This window comes from Galleria mellonella, unplaced genomic scaffold (genome assembly GCF_026898425.1).
Source record: "Galleria mellonella isolate WM207_F2 unplaced genomic scaffold, CSIRO_AGI_GalMel_v1 utg184, whole genome shotgun sequence".
NCBI classification, from domain to species: domain Eukaryota; kingdom Metazoa; phylum Arthropoda; class Insecta; order Lepidoptera; family Pyralidae; genus Galleria; species Galleria mellonella.
In genome coordinates, this window is record NW_026442025.1 from 5426419 (window position 1) to 5446993 (window position 20575).

At 33.3% G+C, this 20575-nt stretch overlaps 1 protein-coding gene across 1 annotated transcript in view; it reads right to left on the reverse strand.

The window, feature by feature from the left end:
- The window catches only part of LOC113517755 (neuropeptides capa receptor-like), a 174515-nt gene that overhangs the window by 138246 nt on the left and 15694 nt on the right, over window positions 1-20575 (reverse strand). The window contains exon 2 of the mRNA XM_052893839.1: window positions 843-933. Coding sequence (XP_052749799.1) covers window positions 843-933 — 91 coding nt within the window. The remainder of the gene's footprint in view (window positions 1-842; window positions 934-20575) is intronic.

Sequence of the window (20575 nt, forward strand, 5' to 3'; positions counted from 1 at the left end):
AGAATTTTATCTCGTATACTAGAATTTAATTTTTTGTGTACTCATGAGATACGATATATTCGCCTATATTCATAAAATTAATGTATTTAAGAATTTATATTGTCAGGCCTCCTGCCAATATTATAATACTTTTGAGAAATATCACAAGATCGTAATACACTCTCAATTCGCGTTCATTTTATTTTGTAAAAATATAATAAAAATACCGAATACTGTATTTTATATTTGATAATTATTTATTTATTTGTTACAGATTGCCCTTGCGATAAACCTATACAAATTTTGTTGCGATTAAAGTACATTTTTTTTTAAACCAAAATATATAATTTCGATTGCGTTCCACAAAAAATCTACTTCAGTTGTGACAAAACCAGCTATGTCTATTGAAAAACCAAACTACAGAATTGATTTTGACAAATTTAAATATCTATGGAGCAATCTGTAAGTATATATTTTTAGATAAAAAAGAATTTTCCAAGTCGATTTTCAACTGACAGAATTATGACGTCACTTTTTTTTAAGTCGATTGAAAATGTATTTTATGTTGCATAACTTACATTTTATGTTATGTCGATAATTTCACTTTTCTTGTTCTTAAAGTTGAGTGGAAGTAATCCCTTCAAACAATAAATCCACTTATATACTTTGTCTATTTTTTTCTCTTTGTGACCTTTTTTTTTCAAATATAAATGTACAATAAAGCTTACACAAATAAACAAAATCTTAACTTATCGTTATACATAGTAACTGTTTTACATCAACTTCTATAAATGAGATGTTTCTTCAATTAATTGTTTGTGGAGTGCCGAAACGATACTTATAGGTAATTATGGGATACTTACGCTTCTGATATAAGGGCCCTTAATTTGCAGAACACCATGCCCAAACTGTAAGGGTATTGGTGCCAATACACCGACAGGTCGTTGGGGAGCCCTGAAACAACATGTAATTAAGTTACGAACGGCAATATACGAGTAGCTTCATACTAATCTATATATAGATAATAAAATTGTAATTAGAGGATGTTTGTACGTACATAGGAAATATTTAAGAAAACTTTAAAAAGGCCCCCTTTTTGCATCTTATAGATTGTCTTTTATTTTCAACCATCTGTAAACAAAGTAATAAGTCCTTAATCAAAAATCAAATCGGTTGCAATTTATTTTTATGTTTGTTACCTTAGAACTCCGTAATTTATAAACTAATTTGGAATATTCTATTTTTTTAATTAATTTCAGATTCGTCCGTTCCAATTTTGTAAAAATAGTTATAGCTATTTTTTACAAAATCAGTTAAGTTTAGTTTTTAAATTATAATATATGGTTTTATTGTGATTGAACTCAATGTTTTTTTTTTTTCGTAAAATCAAATCTGCTTTTGTAATTACACATTTTGTATGAACATATAATTTTGTGCCTAGTAAAGTTTTTTTTTTATTGTATCTATCTTAATAAGAGCAATGAAAGCTAAAACATTTAAAAGTGTTTTTTTATCTGTCTGTGTGTTACATATATGTTTGTTATTCCGATATCAAACAAAAACTACAACACCAAATTAAATGCTCTCAGTCATATTCTTGAGGACAGAATTTAAAATATTAACAAAAAATAGCTATATGCAACTTTATACAGGTATAAGGAATTTTATTATAAACGTTATTCTTTAAATAACATGTATAAATGTTTTTCTCGTATATTCTTTTTTTTTTAATTCAATGTTTATATTATACATGCACGACTGAGATTCAACGAAATAAATAAATATTTGTTATAACAAATATTTATTTATTTCGTAAATAAAGTAAGACTTTTTTGTTACAGCGATGGGGATAACAACAACATACTGTTTATGAAGCTACTGATGCGTTTATAATATCAGTAAAAAGTTTCAGAATATTTTGAAATACCTTTTTGTTTCAAGCTGTCGCCAGCTAACCTTGAATAACGCTTGACTGTTTCCAAAAATCCCAAATCCCACAATACATCTTTGAACTTTTTAAATTCATTTAAAAATGCACAAATAAATAAAAATATTTCACATTTTGGTGCAGTTATCAACCGACTTCAAAAAGTAGGAAGTTCTTAATTTGGTTGTATTTGTTTTGTTTGTTACCTTATAACTCCGTTAGTCGTAAACGATTTGGAAAATTCTTTTGTTTCTATTAGAATATAAGTACAGATTGGTCCTATAGAAATGTTATCAAAATTGGTTTAATAGTTTAGTTTTTAAATCAAAATAACTGGTTTTTCCATATTTGAAGTCGTTTCTTATGGAACGCAATTTCATTATTTTAATATTATATCGTGTAGTCTGTATGAATAAATATTATATAATGCAGACAGTATTCGGATACAGGTGTATTATGTTAAAGGAACGTGTCTCACGTGCTATCTATTTGTGAAATCGTGACCTATTTTATAAAGAGAAATTTAAAGATACATTTTTATTGCAAATTCCTAGTACTGTAACAAAAATTTGACAAATTTTGAAATAATACACCCTCCATTGGAAGAAAATTAAGTCAGCAGTAGAACTCGTGTGGGAAGAAAAAAGATTATTATTAATGGGGAATAACGACCCCATTGCTAAAAATATAAGGTATATTTTTTATTCACGTCACAAAGTTAATTATTGTTAAATTTTTGACGTGAGTCAACTGACACATTTCATTCTTGCTTATCACCACTTATTGGTTCTCTGCAAGCGTATACTGATCTGAACCATTTCAGCCTCACCTTTCATCCCTCACTGATGCTTCGCTAGTAAATACATATAGCGCAGGTAGGGTTATTATTTTATTTTTATCCATTAATAACGTAGGCTGTTTTGTGGCCAGACACCAATGAAGGATGATAGTTGGGGATGAAACAGGTCAATTAGCCCATCGTGGCGAATTCACTAGGAATTAATCACAATGGTTTCTATGTTGACCTGTTATGTACATATTACTAACAATCCTTCCCCCAAAAGGGATTGTTAGTAAATGGGTCTAATTACCACCAACGGTAATTATTACCGTTAACTGTCCACTGCCGGACATAAGCCTTCCCCATAAGGAGACTTTGGCTAGTAGTTGCTACGCGGGGGGAAAGGGATTATTAGTAATGGGGTTAAATAGCCCCATTACTAGCAATATGCCTTGTCAGGTCGACCTCCACGTGGTTTCCTCTGGAAACTATCATGATTAATTCCTGATGAATTCATCATGATGGGCTAACTGGCCTGTTTTCATTCTCATCTATCACCCTTCACTGGTGCTCCGCCAGCGTATCCCGTTAGCGCAGGCAGGGTTACCATATCATTTTCACCCATAAAAAAAGTAGTTGCCACGCTTGCAGGCGGGTTAATAACCGCAGTTGAGCTTTTAGAAATGTTTTAAGAGGGACGCCGCTGCCCATCCTTCGCCCTCCCTTAGTCGCCTCTTACTACACCCACGAGAAAGGAATGGGGTGACCCATTCTATGTTGGAGCACACACCGCAATATTTATATATCGTGGCGATATCTTGGTTAATAAATTATTAAATTCGTAACAATTCACTATGGAAAATAACAGCAAAATATCAACCAAAAATGGTTTTACCGAAGTAGTTTTTACTTTACATTTCTTTAATTTTATTTGATAGTTCAATAGTTAAATTTTACTACAATGTAAACATTTTACACAATTAATATATGTTTTAATGCCACAATGTTTGTGTTATTCTTCCGAGGTAATTTCCACCCTATTAATTTCATGGTCTTAAAGTTTACGTTTTATAAATTACTTTGTACGAAAGTATGAAGTGTTATATGTTTCTGAAAAGCTCGTTTTATAGGAAATTTAAAATATCTATATGTTTTTAATAATGTTATTCTGTTTTTATATTAATAAATTAAACAATTTAATAAAAGAAAATTATAATTATTTGTATTCATCCAGTTTTAATAGTTTTTCACATACTTTATATTTAGTGTAAGTTTGTAGCCTAGGTATCTATGAATAACATTCATAAACATTTGCTGCGGATATTTGCAGTTTCCCAAGTTATTGAGGAAAATATATGTTGAGTGCATAATGCAGAAGATCGCACTATAGTGTATTTAAATGTAAATAATATCAGTAAAGTGTTTTTCCATTTTCATTGTATCAATTATTCATAGATACAGGTTATTCTTTTTTTTATAAACTCTGTTTGTGGTGACAATGTAATCTACAAAATTTACACCACCCTCATTCTCAAAAAGGTATATAATAAGTTGATACATTTATTAATGATTGATTGACACTGAAAAACTGGGTAATTACAATATTGAAGTTACCAGAATATATGTTTTTTTTTATGGCTGAAAATGGTATGGTACGCTACCTACGCTAACGGTATACGCTTGCAGAGCACCAGTGAAGGGTGATAGATGAGAATGAAAACAGGCCAGTTAGCCCATCATGATGAATTCATCAAGAATTAACCATGATAGTTTCTAGGGAGAACCGCGAGGAGGTCGACCTGGTTGGGTATATTGCTAGCAATGGGATTCTCAGTCTCCATTACTAACAATCCCTTTCCCCCACCAGAATATATTTGAATACTTATAAAATTAAATTAATTTATGGAAAAAATATCAGAACACATTTTGCTTTGCTTTATAATGGTTAACTTTCAGAAGAAGCATTATAAAAATTCGCCTACGTCATGTTAGAAAATCTTCAAGAGCAGTTACTTACTAATAAAGATGTTTTTCATAACCTTCTTTATACTCCTTCATACATTACCAGCATTAAAGAAAAAAACATATAGAAAAATATGAAGAACTTGATTAAGATACCTTAGATCTTTGAAAGTAATTGAATTTAACTTAGATCTCTAAGTTTGTCAAGTATAATAAAAACTATTCTTTTGTAAGGTTGCTGCAAAGTGACATTTAGAACCAAATGAAAAAGCTGAGATAGAAATTTCTTTAAATATCACTTTCCTCTAACTTTTAGGTAATACGTTCTTAAAATACTATACTAGCTTATTAATAGAAATATGATGAAATCTGTTTAATAATAAATAATGCAATTTTAAAAAGTGTTTTTCGCTTTTGAAGGAACTATGAAGGAAAATGTACCAGACTTTCATGTTACTGATCGTTATTTAATTTTTTTTTAAGTGAAGTAATTATTTGAATAATTAACTACTTTATGCTTTTATTTTGTTTACACTAATTTTATCATATTTTAAATAATATAATTACTACTTTTCGTATTATAAATAATAACACAAGAATATAGAAATTAAATTATTCATTTTTTAAATTTATTATTTTCTATTTGATATATATATTATTAAGATAAATCCATAAATTATTTCTCATTTGAAGCCTTATATACCACTTTTTGTAAATATAAAATTTTACCAATCTGTCTTTAGAAACAAGAAAGTTATTGATTTTTGATCAAAAAACTACCTCTATTTTCCATTGTGCGATGGGCCAACTGACCTACTTCATCTTCATCTTATCCCTCACTGGTGCCCCTCAATGTTTGCCGATAACACAGGTTTTCACCTAATAAAAAAAAACAATCCTTCCCTCTCTCTCAAAAGTAGGCTCTGATTGCTCTTATAAAGATATTTCAATGTTTAGATATTTGGATGTTTCCGGTGGACTATAATTAGTACGTATCTAATGGATCATACGCTAGACTGACGCAGGATATGTTTTATTTTAATTAATACGGTTACAGTCCCGGGTTACAGTTAGATTTCTTTTAGTTTTATCATATTATCATCATATCAGTCGTTAACTGTCCACAGCTAAACATAGGTCTCCCCCATAAGGGAGGTTTCACCAGTAGTCGTCACGCTTGACAGGCGAGCCAGCAGCTGCAGTTAGACTTTGGTGATGTTTTATGAGGAACGCTGCTACCCATCCATGGCCATTAAGTTCCCTTAGTCACGTCTTACTACACCTACGGGAAAGGAAAGGGTAGCCCATTTTATGCCAGGACCACACGGCATAGAACGGGTCACCTTCTTATTTAGCCTTTGCCTTTTGCACTTATTCAGAGATAGCTTTGACTTTTCTCGTTACGTTACGCCAATTTTTTATGTTATACGCAGATTACAACTAGTAAGTAAACAATTATTAATATGTACATAATCACTTTATTAATTGTTGCAATTATGTTCCTTTACATTAGAACTTTAATTAATTATTAAAATAAAGCCCCAGTGAAATTCGTGGAAGAAAGTAACAATTTTAAGAATCGATTTCACACAATTAAAAACTTTCAAATTAGGTAGATATAGATCTTATCTTGTTAATATAATAAAATTGTAACTGGAAGATGATTGAAAAAAAAAATTAATGTAAAAAATTTTAAAAGGATTAATAGAAGATAGAACGATTATTATTGGAAATTCTGTCTGCCTGTCCGTCTGTCTGACTATCTCTATCTGTTTGTTCGTTCCCGCATCGCGCAAAAATTACTGCACCAAACCGAACTTGGTTGTTACTGCTATCTTCTTGAAAGTGTGATTAAAAACTGATGTATTTTATTTTAGTTACATTGCTTTCTAGACACTTCTAGAAAGCAATGTAGCAAGACCACTGTCTGTTTGTTGTACTGCTTTTCCTACTTCTGAAGCCTGCGCGTAAGCTAATTATAAATATAAGCATTTAATTATATCGTAGGTTTCCTAATGAGTGATGAATGATGAAGAAGTGGTAATCCCTACGCTATCCGTTTAAGCTGGAGAAGAACCAGTGGATGATAATTGAGAGAAGGGTGAACTTAGATCAGTATACCCATTGTCGTTACAATGGGTATACTGATGATTTACATGTACCTATTTAATCATGATGGTATCCAAAGAGTACCATGTGGAGGTCGACTTGATAGTGTATATTGCAAGCGGTAAGACTAAAGCGGTAAGGTTAATCCTTTACAGAAAATTTAACTTTTTTTATGCAACTTAGAATTGCAAATATGCTAACGGCCCACCTCATGGAAAGTGATAGCCGTCGCTTATAGACATGAGCGGTATCATGGACATAACAAAGTATACTCTTTCACCCATGGTACCCCCCATGCGTTGCCATTCCTGAGGACTCGGGTATTATTCTTCTGTACCCTGTAACTTCACTTCCATATCCCACCCTTCAAACTGAAAAACAGTTACAACAACAGCAAACACAACTGTTTAACGGTAGAAACACGAATGGGACAGAGATGCCCAAGCAAACGACTTTTGTACAAATTCTCCCTCTGGTGAACTAACTGCATGACATTATACTTCTGTCTTTCTTCATATGGATAAACTGAAACTGTTATTACTCTATTATCTACAATATTAATCTCTAAAAAAAATACTATAATAACAAAAAAAAATATATTAAACAAATATTATTCTTTGATATGTTGAATAAAAATACATCTGAAATCTACTGAATCTAACTCATCTCAACTAATTTCTCTTATTGTTAACAAATTGATATCGAATTATGTTCATTGAGAAAATATTATGAACAGATAAGGGGAGTTATTTAGGTAACTGGCAAAGAAAATGTGTATATATAAAAAAAAAAAACAGTATAACGTAAAAGAATTTGATGGAAACGATGATCGTTATGCCAACAATTTTCATTATATTACCAAACAAGGAAGTACATGATTGGAATGTTTCATTTTAATGCTGTGGATATATAAAGAACATGTCAATAAACTATAATATCGTATAAAATTAGTATGATCACCCAGTGGGTGCCCATAAATGATACATGTCAAATCACATTTTCTTTCACTGTAGTTACTCTTTTCCTTTCTTCAATAATATTTTACTCGATTTGTTATACTTCCTTGTATGTATATATACTTCCTTATATATATTTATTAATTTATTGGAGACTAACAGCGTTACAGTTAAGATTTACATATTAGTATTTAAAATATTAAGGCTAATAACAGGTTTCTTATTATTCTAAAAGTAAAGTACAAAATTAGTTTGCGCAAAAATAGAAAAGTACAATGCAGATATGCAATTACAAGACATTCCAATACAAATGTTTATCATTGCATGTATGCTACCATATATGATATGATGATGATATTTTTTGTATTTTATGCATGTAAAAAATATTAATTCACTATTGCGCCACCTATCCACTTCTGCTATATTTAGCCCTTTTGTCCTTTATGTATATATTTTAATCAGTAATTTATGTTACTGTATTTCACTTGAATAGTTTAACTGTTATTGTATATTGGTGCAACAAAGAGAATAAATAAATAATAGATGAATAATTTCGCCCAAACCAGCCCTATATGTGATGGGATAATGGCCAGCAACTATTCTGTACAATATCACTTTATTTTCACTTTTAATTCACCTACATTTATATAGTCTATAAACTTGGGCAATGACAAATGTTGTGAATTGTTATTCAAAAACCAAAGTGAGTTTCTAAGAAAAAGTACCACACTTACCCCAGTTCACTACGCCGCCACCTTAACGAAATGGCGCTGTCATCGATCTTACTTGTTTACAAAATACCAAATGTAAATCACTCGGGGATCCGTCAGTGAAAATCAAGTTTCACGTTACAGAATAAGATTACAGTACTGGTGGTACACAAAAGGAAGTCTTGGAAAGAAATGATAAAGTCCAGCAATGAGATCATCATCATCAGATCAGCCTTCAACTGTCCACTGCTGAACATAGGCCTTCCCCGTGGGAGGTTTTGTCAGTAGTTGCCATTTTTGGCAGGCAGACCAGTAACCGCAGTTAAGCTTTGTTAATGTTATAAGAGGGACGCTGCTGCCCATACCTCAGCCTCAGTAAAATAACATAGGTTAAATCAAATAGTATAAACTAATTATATCTTACTTTCGCTTCGTTTACACACATTTTAAATTTACGATCGGGACTTAACGCGAGCGACGCGCGTGGGTTGCATCCACGTCAAAACGTCGGCAATAAAAATCAGGTAACATATGTAGATACTATTTACCTGGAATCGCGTCACGTTGTCCCAATAGTAAATTTAATATAGTTACGTCAGTTCTTTTCCTATGCGAATGAATATAAATACAATATATATTAAACTATGACATTATGGTTTCTTTGTGTACGAAACATTCAAATCCTGAGTTTTTTAAGTATAAATTAGTAACAATAACCCAATTCGCCGTGTAGTTTCGATACAGAAACCACCTCTTCTATTCCCGTAAGTGTTGTAAGAGGCGACAAAGGATGGTCAAATGGTCAAGGGATGGCCAGCAGAGGTCCTCTTAAAACTTAACCAAAGTCCTCTGTTAGTGGCACATACTAGTCTAGTTAGTTTGAAAATTTTCACAATGTTGTACACCGCTCTATCCTCCTACCTTGATGCTCCTTTCCACTTTGGGTTTACTGAAAGAGAACTCTTTTCGAGTTAAGCTCGTCTTTACATTTGATTAACTCTGTCATATTTTTATGTATAATTAGTGTGTACAATAAAATATTAAATAGCAAAAATACAAATTTTCTAAATGGCCTTGGACTTGGATGTCCCGAGTAGTGCTCCTAGAGGTTCGTTGACTGGTCACTTATAATACTGATATTTTACGATTATTTACACAGATTTTTTTTGTAATAAACCTGTGTTTTGTTATATCACTAAGGTGGCAAACAAGCATACGGCCCACCTGATGGTAAGTGGTTACCGTAGCTTATGAACACCTGCAATACCAGAGGTATTATGCGTGCGGTGCCGACCCTGAAGAAACCTCTTTTCCTCCTTTTGAAGAACCCCATGCTGTAGTCTCTATTAATTAATTAATTAATTAATTACTGTTATAATAAAGAAACTTTGTAAATTATCTAAGTGATAATAATTAATAAACTAGTAATAAGATTTTGTTCCGCGAAGAAAAACACACCTTTTTAAATCGTGGCAAAAACCAGTTATCCTAATTTAAAAACTAAACTACTAATTTTGATAAAATTTCTATGGAATCCATTTGAAAGTATATTGTTTCTGATAAAACAGAATTTTTCAAATCCGTTTATATATGACGGAGTTCTGACAAGACAAGCATAAAAGTATACAGCTGAATTAATACATCCTCCTTTTTTAAAAGAATACGTTCTATTCCTTTTAACTGTAAAAATATTCAGAAATTATGAAATCTGATATATAGACAATTATTTGTCTTTGTTTATTGTCATCTATGTTATCCTATAGGTACTTTTAATTAAGGCATCTACATACATCAAAGATACCTAGTACGTATTGCTACAATATACTTAAACAATACGCTTAGCAATAAATTTCTGCTAATTAGATGTTTACTGAATTAATTAGTACCTTTGATTCCTTTGACATACAGTAATTAAATTAGAATTGAATCTGTTCTAATTTATAGTTATTTATATATATATATATATATATATATATATATATATATATATATATATACGTACTCATATGTAGAGGTAATTCAATAAAATAAAAAAATAACAGTTGTATAAACTATTAATGGTAAAACCTAAAACCATTTAAGACTATAGATGAATTTGTAGGGTACAGAGGAACTCCTAAGTCCTCAAGAATGGAAACGCATGGAAGGTATCATGGGTGAAACGATATACTCTGTTATGTCCATGGTACTGCTCATGTCTATAGGCGACGGTTACCACTTTTCATAAGGGTCGTCAGCTTGTTTGCCATTCCAAGTTGCATAAATAAAAAAAAATTATAATTCATATTTTGATCTGCAATTATATTGTGTCAGTAAAATCATATGATATAGTGCCGGAGTGCTGTAGGGCATTTTTAAAGTTATAATAATGGAATGAAGCCTACGCTACCAATATACGCTGGTGGGGTACCAGTGATGGGCATCAGGTGAAGATTAAATCAGGTTAGAGGGTTCATCGGGACGACTTCAATAGGAATCAACATTCCATGGAGAGAGACCTTACCTAATGCCCCATTATTAATAAATCTCCTCTTCCCCTCTAATAAAAGAAAATACACTGTGTTTATTTTACGGGAATATTTTGCAAGCTCTTTGTATTGCTTTCACTTTAATTTCTCTGCATATAAATCCTCATTTCGGTTTTTATCTGTCATTTATTAGCTCTCAGAGCGACGCTAGGCTTCATCATTAGACATAAGACCACATTTCAATTCCGTAAGTACAAATTGGTTCCCCTTCTTTCTCAGCGCCAGCAGACACTTCTCAACACCGATCACGATCTTCAATTCCGTAAGTCACTGGTAACACGCACTAATTATAAAAGATTTTCGACTTCAAACTTTAAGGTATTTCTGATGCGAAATTGTGCCGCAGTTTCCCCGAAGGCTGCTAACTTATTTGGATTCTTCGGCTGACCTCTCCGTCTATATTTAGATCAAAATCTAGGTAAGGCTTTCAATAATAGTAGAATAGAATTTGTTATATAAATTCATTCAGAAAACTATCGTCATATATATAAGCCGTTAACTGTCCACTGCTGATCGGCAGGTTGGCAACTGTAGTCAGTCCTTGGTAATGTTTTAAGAGACACGCTGTTACCTTTGACCATTAAGTCCCCTTAGTCACCCCCTTAAAACACCTGCGAGCAAAGAAGCGGTGGCCTATTCTATGCCGGGACCAGAAAAGTAGTTTGTTGAAAATGTGAATAAACGAATAACTAACTCATCCTAATTCAACAATAACTTAACTAAATAACAATATAAGACAGTCTACTGAAATCCAATAGAGTAGTACCAACAAAAAAACTATTGATTAAATATTAAAATTAATTATTAATTTAATTTAGGTATGATCGTTATAATTACGATAAAAACACTTGGTTACTTTTTTATTAATATCTGTCGAAACAGACTATATGTCTATTTTTTAATACATGTATATAAATTCATTAAAAATATAAAAAAAAGTCCGATACGAACAAACCTATAAAAAGATCCGATGAACTTTAAACGCCTGAACAGATCTTCAGTAATTGTAGCTAAGAACCATTTCGATCACGTCCAATTTCAAACAAAAAGACGCATTACAATCGGTCAATTCGTTTACGAGCCACGATGCCATAAACAGACATACAAACACGTCAAACAAAAGGTACACATACATACAATCAGAAACTACGACTACGAGAAACTGGAACGCAATCGACGAATATATTAAAATTGAAGAATTAAACATTTTGAATATATAAATTTGAAGTCTATGCTAAATTAAGTGTAATATATTTTGTCTATGTTATGTAAACGTATCTTTTCATAAATGATATCTACCTAAAAATACAACGTCTAGACAAGGAGTTTCATTATTTACGCTAAGTATTTGATTCTGCTCGTAGATTATATATTGTCTATAGATAAATCGAGATTCACGTATCTTTAACACGAACTCATATTTCGTCCTTTTTAAATTTAGTTTGGCACATTTGAAACGATAAAGATTGAAATGTTTTAAGTCTCTACTTTCTTCTCAAACTTAATTGATATTTAATTTGAAAGTTTCAAGGAATCTTTTTTTGTCTCGACTCCATGTTTTTAATGATTCGTTCACTTTTACGAGTATACTATTCATTGCATTTCCACTTGTTTATCTTTTTTCGGGCAATGCTGTTTAAGCAGATTCTGAAGCGTGAGTTCGCCACAGATTTATTGTTCTTACGCCGTCAGCGTTTACGTAGATAATTTGTATTGAAAAATACACTGCAACTTCAACAAATGGTTGCGGAAACTCACATTTTCATTCACTTAAACTTATAGACATAAACATAAACGCAGTCGTAACGTAAATCTTCGTACATTACGCACTAGTCCCCTATTATGTGAACTATTTCTGAAACCCAAGTCCCATAACGAAAACCACGATATTTAGGGACTCCATTGTTGAAACTTGATGAAATAATACTATTACTTAAATTGCAATTAAATCTTCTCTTGGGAGATACCGATTCTCATTGAAAAGTCGTCGAATCACTTTCGTACAAAAATTTTATTGTTTTTTTTTTTATTATATTTAGAATGCCAAACAAGCTGACGGCCCACCGATGAAAAGTGATAACCGTCGCCTATAAATTTTAACAGCTCTACGGATATCATAGAATACACGTATTTTATGCCTCTATACCCTGTAATATCCCATTGCTATATTTTTTGTTGTTATTATTATTATTTCAGCCGTTAACTGTCCACTGCTGGACGGTAAGCCTTCCCCAGTTTGCCAGTAGTTGCCATACTTGGTAGGCGGGTTTGCATCCGCATTTAGGCCTTTTAAGTGGGATGTTGCTACCCATTCCTCGCCCTCTTATAGTCGCCTCTTGCAACACCCACGGAAAAGGAAAGGGTGGCCCATTCTATGACGAGGCACATGGCGATTGTTATGTGTGAGATATAAACTTCAAACTGACAGTCATGCAAACACAGTTACGGCAAAAATATGATGGGACAGAGAATACCAAACAGAGGATTTTTATACCAAGTTCCTCTTTAATATCGGTTATTAATATTGGATGAATATCGCTCAATTACGCTTACAGATATATAATAAATTAAATTAATTTGCCGTGTGGTCCTGACATAGAATGGGCTACCCTTTTCTTTCCCGTGGGAGTCGTAAGCGACGACTAAAGGAACTTAACGATCGTTCTTCTTAAAATATCGCCAAAGCCAAACTGCAGTAACCAACCTGTCTACCAAAGCATGGAAACTACCGGCAAAATCCCTCAGTGGTATACTGCCTCATCAGCCCGGTTCCTTATGATAATCTATGGGGAGGCCTATATTCAACAGTGATTCGATAACTACTGATATAATGACGATGATTTTTTTTATACCACTAATGTAGCAAACAAGCATACAGCCCGTCTGATGGTAAACGTTCATTGTAGTCTATGGACACCTGCAACACTAAGAGTATCACGTGCGCGTTGCCTACCCTGAAGTAACCCTTTTGAAGAACCCTATACAGAAGTCTAGAAAAAAGTTCAACAGGGAGCGCATTCCACAGCCTGAACGTTTGTGGGAAAAAAAATCTCTGAAATTGCACTGTACGTGACTATTTAGGTTTTTTTTTATACAACTTAGAATGGCAATCAAGCTGACAGTCCACCTGATGGAAAGTGGTAACCGTCGCCTATAGACATGAGCAGTACCATGGACATAGTAGAGTATACTGTTTCGCCCATGATACCCCCCTTGCGTTGCCATTCTTGAGGAGTCAGGTGTTATTCCTCAGTATTCAGTAAATTCACGCTAGGTTCAAGCGTATGAGGATGAATTATGTAATTCCCTGTCGATGGCGAACGGTGCGATGATAAAAAGTGATGATGATATATCGTAAATTAGAATATAAAAATAAAAAAAAAATTAAATAAGAAATGACACAAAATAAAATATGGTAGAATACTCGTGGGTGGGTATAACGTGAGACACAGCAAGAACATACATAATACAGAGATACGTAATAACAAGAAATAGTAAGACGAATTTCTTTATAAAGGTACCTGTGCCGTCTGAACATCAATCACTATCCTTACTAAGAATTACGTAACGTTTTTTTCCAAAGGACTTTGGTTTACGTTGATGACAGTTTTCTTATAAGAAAGCTTTTTAAATTACTTACCGATTGGAGTTCCTTTATGTAAGAAAACAGATTCTATTCAAGTCATAACTACACGAACGATGAGTGTTATCAACTATGAAATATTAAGTATCACCCGTGACTTTGCCCGCAAGAAATCCCTTTTCTTAATTCCCGTGGGAATTTTATAAAACCTTGCATATTTTATGATCAAGATATTTATCGGGAAGATGGGGGGCTCACAAAGATACTCGTATACTTTGTGAGATTTTCCGATATTTCTATGAAACCTTTCTTATATTTTTCTGCTTGTTGCAGCATATTTCAGGTGAGAGCTTACATTTTGCCAGTTTTTATTGTAAAAGAACAATATTGAACGAGATTCTCGGAGTTCAGTCGTAATCGTGATTCATATTTTCACATAATCAAAATGTTTTCTTGAATCTGTAAGCTACGTTTTATTTTTCTCTATGGTATAGGTGGTATGTATATAGATGGTCTACGATAACATAGTATGCCAATCAAAAATCCAAAGAATTAAAAATGTTTGAATAAAATATTTACACAGTTTCAAATGGAGACGCTACTGAAGACGGTTTTTCCCATGCAAAAACAGAGTACCATGTCTGTACTTGATCACACGCATAGAGGAAAAAGTTAGAGAGGGGTGCTATGTTAATGTGGACAATCTATCTGTTATCTATATATAGTTAGATAACCAGAGAAGGACAATAGGTGAGGAATGAAGCAAGTCCGTTGGTCCATTACGACAATTCATCAAAAAATAACAACGATAGTTCCTAGAGGAAACGACGTGGAAATGAGAATTAGGGAATCGATTAGTCTAGTAATGGTATAATTATTAAAGAAAACTAGATTCTAGGAAATTTATTTAGCATGGCTGTGTAGGTTTGAATGCAGGATATGACAGGGAATTTACAGGGTACAGAGGAATAACACCTTAGTTCTCTGGAATAACAACGCATGAAAGGTATCATGGGCAAAACAATGTCCATAGTTCATGTCTATAGGTGACGATTACGATGATTAGATGGGCCGTCAGCTTGTTTGCTATTTTAAGTTGCATAAAAAAGTCCTATATTTTTAAAACCTATACCTATATAAATATATACCTTTTTTAAAAAGTCAAACTGCCCCTCATGTCTTGCTCAACCCATTTTAATAAGTCTTACACCTATTTTAAAGTTAGACTAAAATCTAAAATGTAGTCTGCTCGATCGATTTTAACTAAATACATACGTTTTGAAGTTCAACTAATACCTATTCGATTATTTCGCTGATTAAAATATTGTTCTGGTTTCTACCGCAGTTAGATAAAGGGGATACAGTTGTCCTTGATGGATAATGTCAAGAGTCATCGGGACCATATAAATTGCTATTTGGGACCCCAAAACTCAGTTCAAGAGACAAGTCAAGGACAGAATACCGACTGTAGGCGTAGAATCGTTGGTAATTATCAAACTGTCATTGATAGGCCACTATTACTTTCTATTTAAATTGATGGCAAATTCGTAATTTAAATTTAGATCTTCAACAAGCCTAACATTTTTTAACATTAACGTTAAATGTAGCGCTATAAAAATTGTATTAGTTTTGAAATTGATGATATTATTATCTAAATATACATGTTGAGGATTTTTATAGTACTTACATTGTTTTTTATGCAACTTAGAATGGCAAAGAAGCTGACGGCCCACCTGATGGAAAGTGGTAACCGTCGCCTATAGACATGAGCAGTACCATGGACATAACAGAGTATACTGTTTATTTATTTTATTGAATTGTTTTGTAATATTTGTCGCAACTGAAAATGGCAAAACAATTGACGGCTTACGTGATAGAAAGTGATAATCGTCGTCTATATACATGAACAGCTTTATGGAAATCACAGAGAGTACTGTAATACCCATAATAGTCCTCATATGTTGCCATTCCTGAGGAAGACGTTGTGCATAGCTTGAAGAGCCCACAACCGATGGGGAAGAAAGGTTCTTGTATGGCAACCACAAATAGGCAAATGCAGTGTTGGAGGACCACACACTAGGTGGAGTGACGACCTCAAATACATTGCAGGGAGTCAGTGGATGCAGGTGGCTCAGGACCGATTCTTATGGCAGTTTATGGGGGAGGCCTATGTCCAGCAATGGACAGATAATGGCTAAGATGATGACGATGACGAAGATGATGGAATATAATAACTTTTTATGTTATATAATAACTTTTTAAACTAAAACAGAACCATAAAAGCACAGCTGTTTGACGACAGAAAGATGAGTATGACAAAGTAAAAGACCCATGGAAACGACTCTTGTACAGTCTGTTTCTATTATAAGCTATATCAAATTCCATTATACTCTCATATCCAAGTCAAATTCAAGAATAATGAAATCTTAACTAGACAGAGCTGCGTCGTAAAGTTTTATAACCATCTTCGTCTAACCTCACTGTCTTAGTTTTCCAAATTGAATTTCCTAGTTTCACGGTACGAAGCAACGTCACAAAACATAAATTAATTTTGAAGCAATCTCAAATGTTTCTTAATACGTCCTTAGGTTCCTTGTATAATAACTCGTGAACTGATTTTATTAAAAAAAAAATTGTAATCGATAGGGATCACCCACACGTGTTACTCTGATATTAACTTTGCAAAGACTGAAGTTATTGTTTTACGGAATAAAAGCTTGAATTGCCGTTATTATTATTTCATAATAAACTCGATCACTTAAACTCTATAAATCCTTACTAATATTATAATTAATGAAAATAAGATAGACACAGATTTTCCAGACAGACACAATAAACAGTAGATACTGTTTATTGTTTCCTCCAAACAATTACGATACATATTTGCCATTAACTCTCTGATTGCGTATTTTTTTTCCGCTTCATTTTCTCACATCGCTTTGACAACAAATAGCAGTACGAGTATTTAGCCATCTAGCGAGATTCTGAGAAACAATATCAATCTATCAAAACAAAAATTGCGGGATAACAACGTCAATAAATATAAAAAATGTGAGCACGGCCAAATCGCGGGATGCGTAAAATTAAACTAGTAGATACTACACGTGGAAATCGCGGGATGCCTGATCAGAGGGGTAATAACTATATATTCATTTATATCTATTTATTCAGTCAATTAGTGTACACACAAATCACTAAGCTATATTAAATTACATGAATATATATCACAATACAAAATATTGCACAATTATTACTATTATTAAATAAGTATTGATATGTCTAATCGATGGCGCCTTCTACTACTCCCATTGCATTTTAACACAGCATCTAGGCATTATGTACCTATAGATAATCACGGCACACCTTGTTGGGGGGAAGGGATTGTTAGTAATGGAGACTGAGAATCCCATTGCTAGCAATATAGTCAGGTCGACCTCCTCGCGGTTCCCCCTGGAAACTATCATGGTTAATTCCTGATGAATTCATCATGATGGGCTGGCCTATTTTCATTCTCATCTATCAACCTTCTCTGGTGCTCCGCCAGCGTATCCCGTTAGCGCAGGCGGGGTTACCATAACCATTTTCACCCATCAAACAAAAACCACGGCACATCAAAAGAACTGAAGTGTGCTTAGATCTAGTATCTCGGGGTAGTTGCCCTGGGAGGTGAAGTCGGGGTAAAAGGTAATACTCCGAGGCCCCCATCACCCTTCCTCGAGGGTTTGAAGACTGTGATTAATTGATTGATTCTAAGCATATGTGTAAATGCCTAAGACATTTAGCTATACGTGACGATTTTGGTCGCGTATATTTCTAATAATAATTATTTTTGCATTTATTTTTTATTTAAGTACATAACTATTTATTGCTTCTGTTGTAACTGTTTTGTATGTGCCAAATCAATATTTTTCAGTTTCTTTTTTATTTATCTTTTAGTAGTAATCTTATTATAAATACGAACAATTACAAGAAAATATTACACATATAAACATAAGTTATGTTACGCGCATAAATGGCTCGACAGATTGTTATGAAACTTTAGATATACAGTAGTATTTGAGATAAAAACAGACATTTCATTCCGGTCAATCTACATATAACACCAGTCACGCGAAGTTCCGTGTAAAACCAGTGAGTATAAATGTAATGTATTGAAGATTATGATTAAAGTAAATAGTTATAAATTAAAAACTGACAACAACACTAATAATCATAACAGATTTATCTATACTAAATATTATAAAAAGGAAAGATTTGATTGTTTGTATGTAATGGATAAACTCAAAAACTACTCAACCGACATTAAAAAAAAACATCTATAGAAAATTTACACTATCAACAAGAAACATAGGCATTAGATTATTTTTGAAAATCCTATCTACCCGTTCGAAACCGGACCGGATCACTAGTTTAAAATATATCTGTATTTTGACGTAATCGGGTATCTTGAAGGAAGTAATTTGCACTGTAATGTCCAGATTGGTCGCGACGTGGTGAGTCGGGTCGTCGGGTTTTCTAAAATGTGGTTGAATACAGCAATGGCTGGCTCATCCATCATACTCGGAAACAGGTGCCGCATCTAGAGGCTGGTTTGTTTAAGATTATAAGGCTCTCTTTGAAATTTTAAAATATAATATATAGTGATACTAGCTTCTATCCGCGTCTTTGTTCGCGCGACCGGGATATGTTTGCTGACCGGGATAATTAGCTATCACCCGTCAGTTGAAAACCGATAAAAGAAACAGAAGTGGTATTTTAGTTCCAAAATGTAAGTTACAACTTGAGGAACACAACTACATCCAATTTGGTGCAATAGTTTTTATGTAATACCGTAACAAAAATACCGATCCATGCACAACCATTCTTTGGAATCAACTTCCAGCATCAGTATTTCCGAACCGATACGACAACATAACCTTCAAGAAAAGAGTATATTCCTTTTTAAAAGGTCGGCAGCACACCTGCAATGCCGCTGGTGTTGTGGGTGATCATGGGCGGCGGTAGTCACTTACCATCAGGTGAGCCACTTGCTCGTTTGCCCCCTGTGTTGTAAAAAAAAAACCGACATAACTTAATTGGCTTTTATTGCTCTTATTAAGACCTTTCATATGTTTTTTCTTAAGTATCTCCTATGTACATCATCTAGTTACAGTTTTATTACCTGTAAATATATGGTTTATTTTATATAGATATAATATAAATCGTTGTTTATGATTTTTAATATTTCCGCCTGTTTACGATTTCCTGTTTACCACTGACTTGTTCCAAATCATCAAATATTATATAAATAAGAACGAATCGGTCCTAAGCCATCTATTTTCGACTCCATAATATAACTTCGTTATAGGCCGTTTTATCTAATCAAGGATCACCCTACGTACATATTGATTTATCTGCTTCTTTTAAGATTCTATAATAAATGCGGAAGATGATATTTATTACAATTCCCTAATGTTGTCTACACCTGCCAACAATATTTATATTATTACTAGCTCCCTAAGAAAACCTGCAAATGTTGTTTAACTCTTACCATTACTTACTGAGTGGGAAGGATTCTTAGTAATGGGGTAATAATGGGGAAATACCTTTTTACTAGCAAAATAGTCTATCAGGACAACTTCCACGCGATCTCTTCTGAAAACCAACGTGGTTGATTCCTGGAGAAATCGTCAAGATGAGCCAACTAACCTGTATCCATCCTCACCTATCATCCCACACTGGTGCTCCAGCAGTGTTTACCATTACCATTTTTAAGAAGTTATCATTCCATAATCATCCGTAAAAAAAAATCATTACCTACTAGGTCTATTTGGGGGGAAAGGGATTGTTAGTAATGGAGACTAAGAATCCTATTGCTAGCAATATACCCAACCAGGTCGACCTCCTCGCGGTTCCTCCTGGAAACTATCATGGTTAATTCCTGATGAATTCATCATGATGGGCTAACTGGCCTGTTTTCATTCTCATGTATCACCCTTCACTGGTGCTCCGCTAGCGTATCCCGTTAGCCCAGGCGAGGTTACCATTCCATTTTCACCCA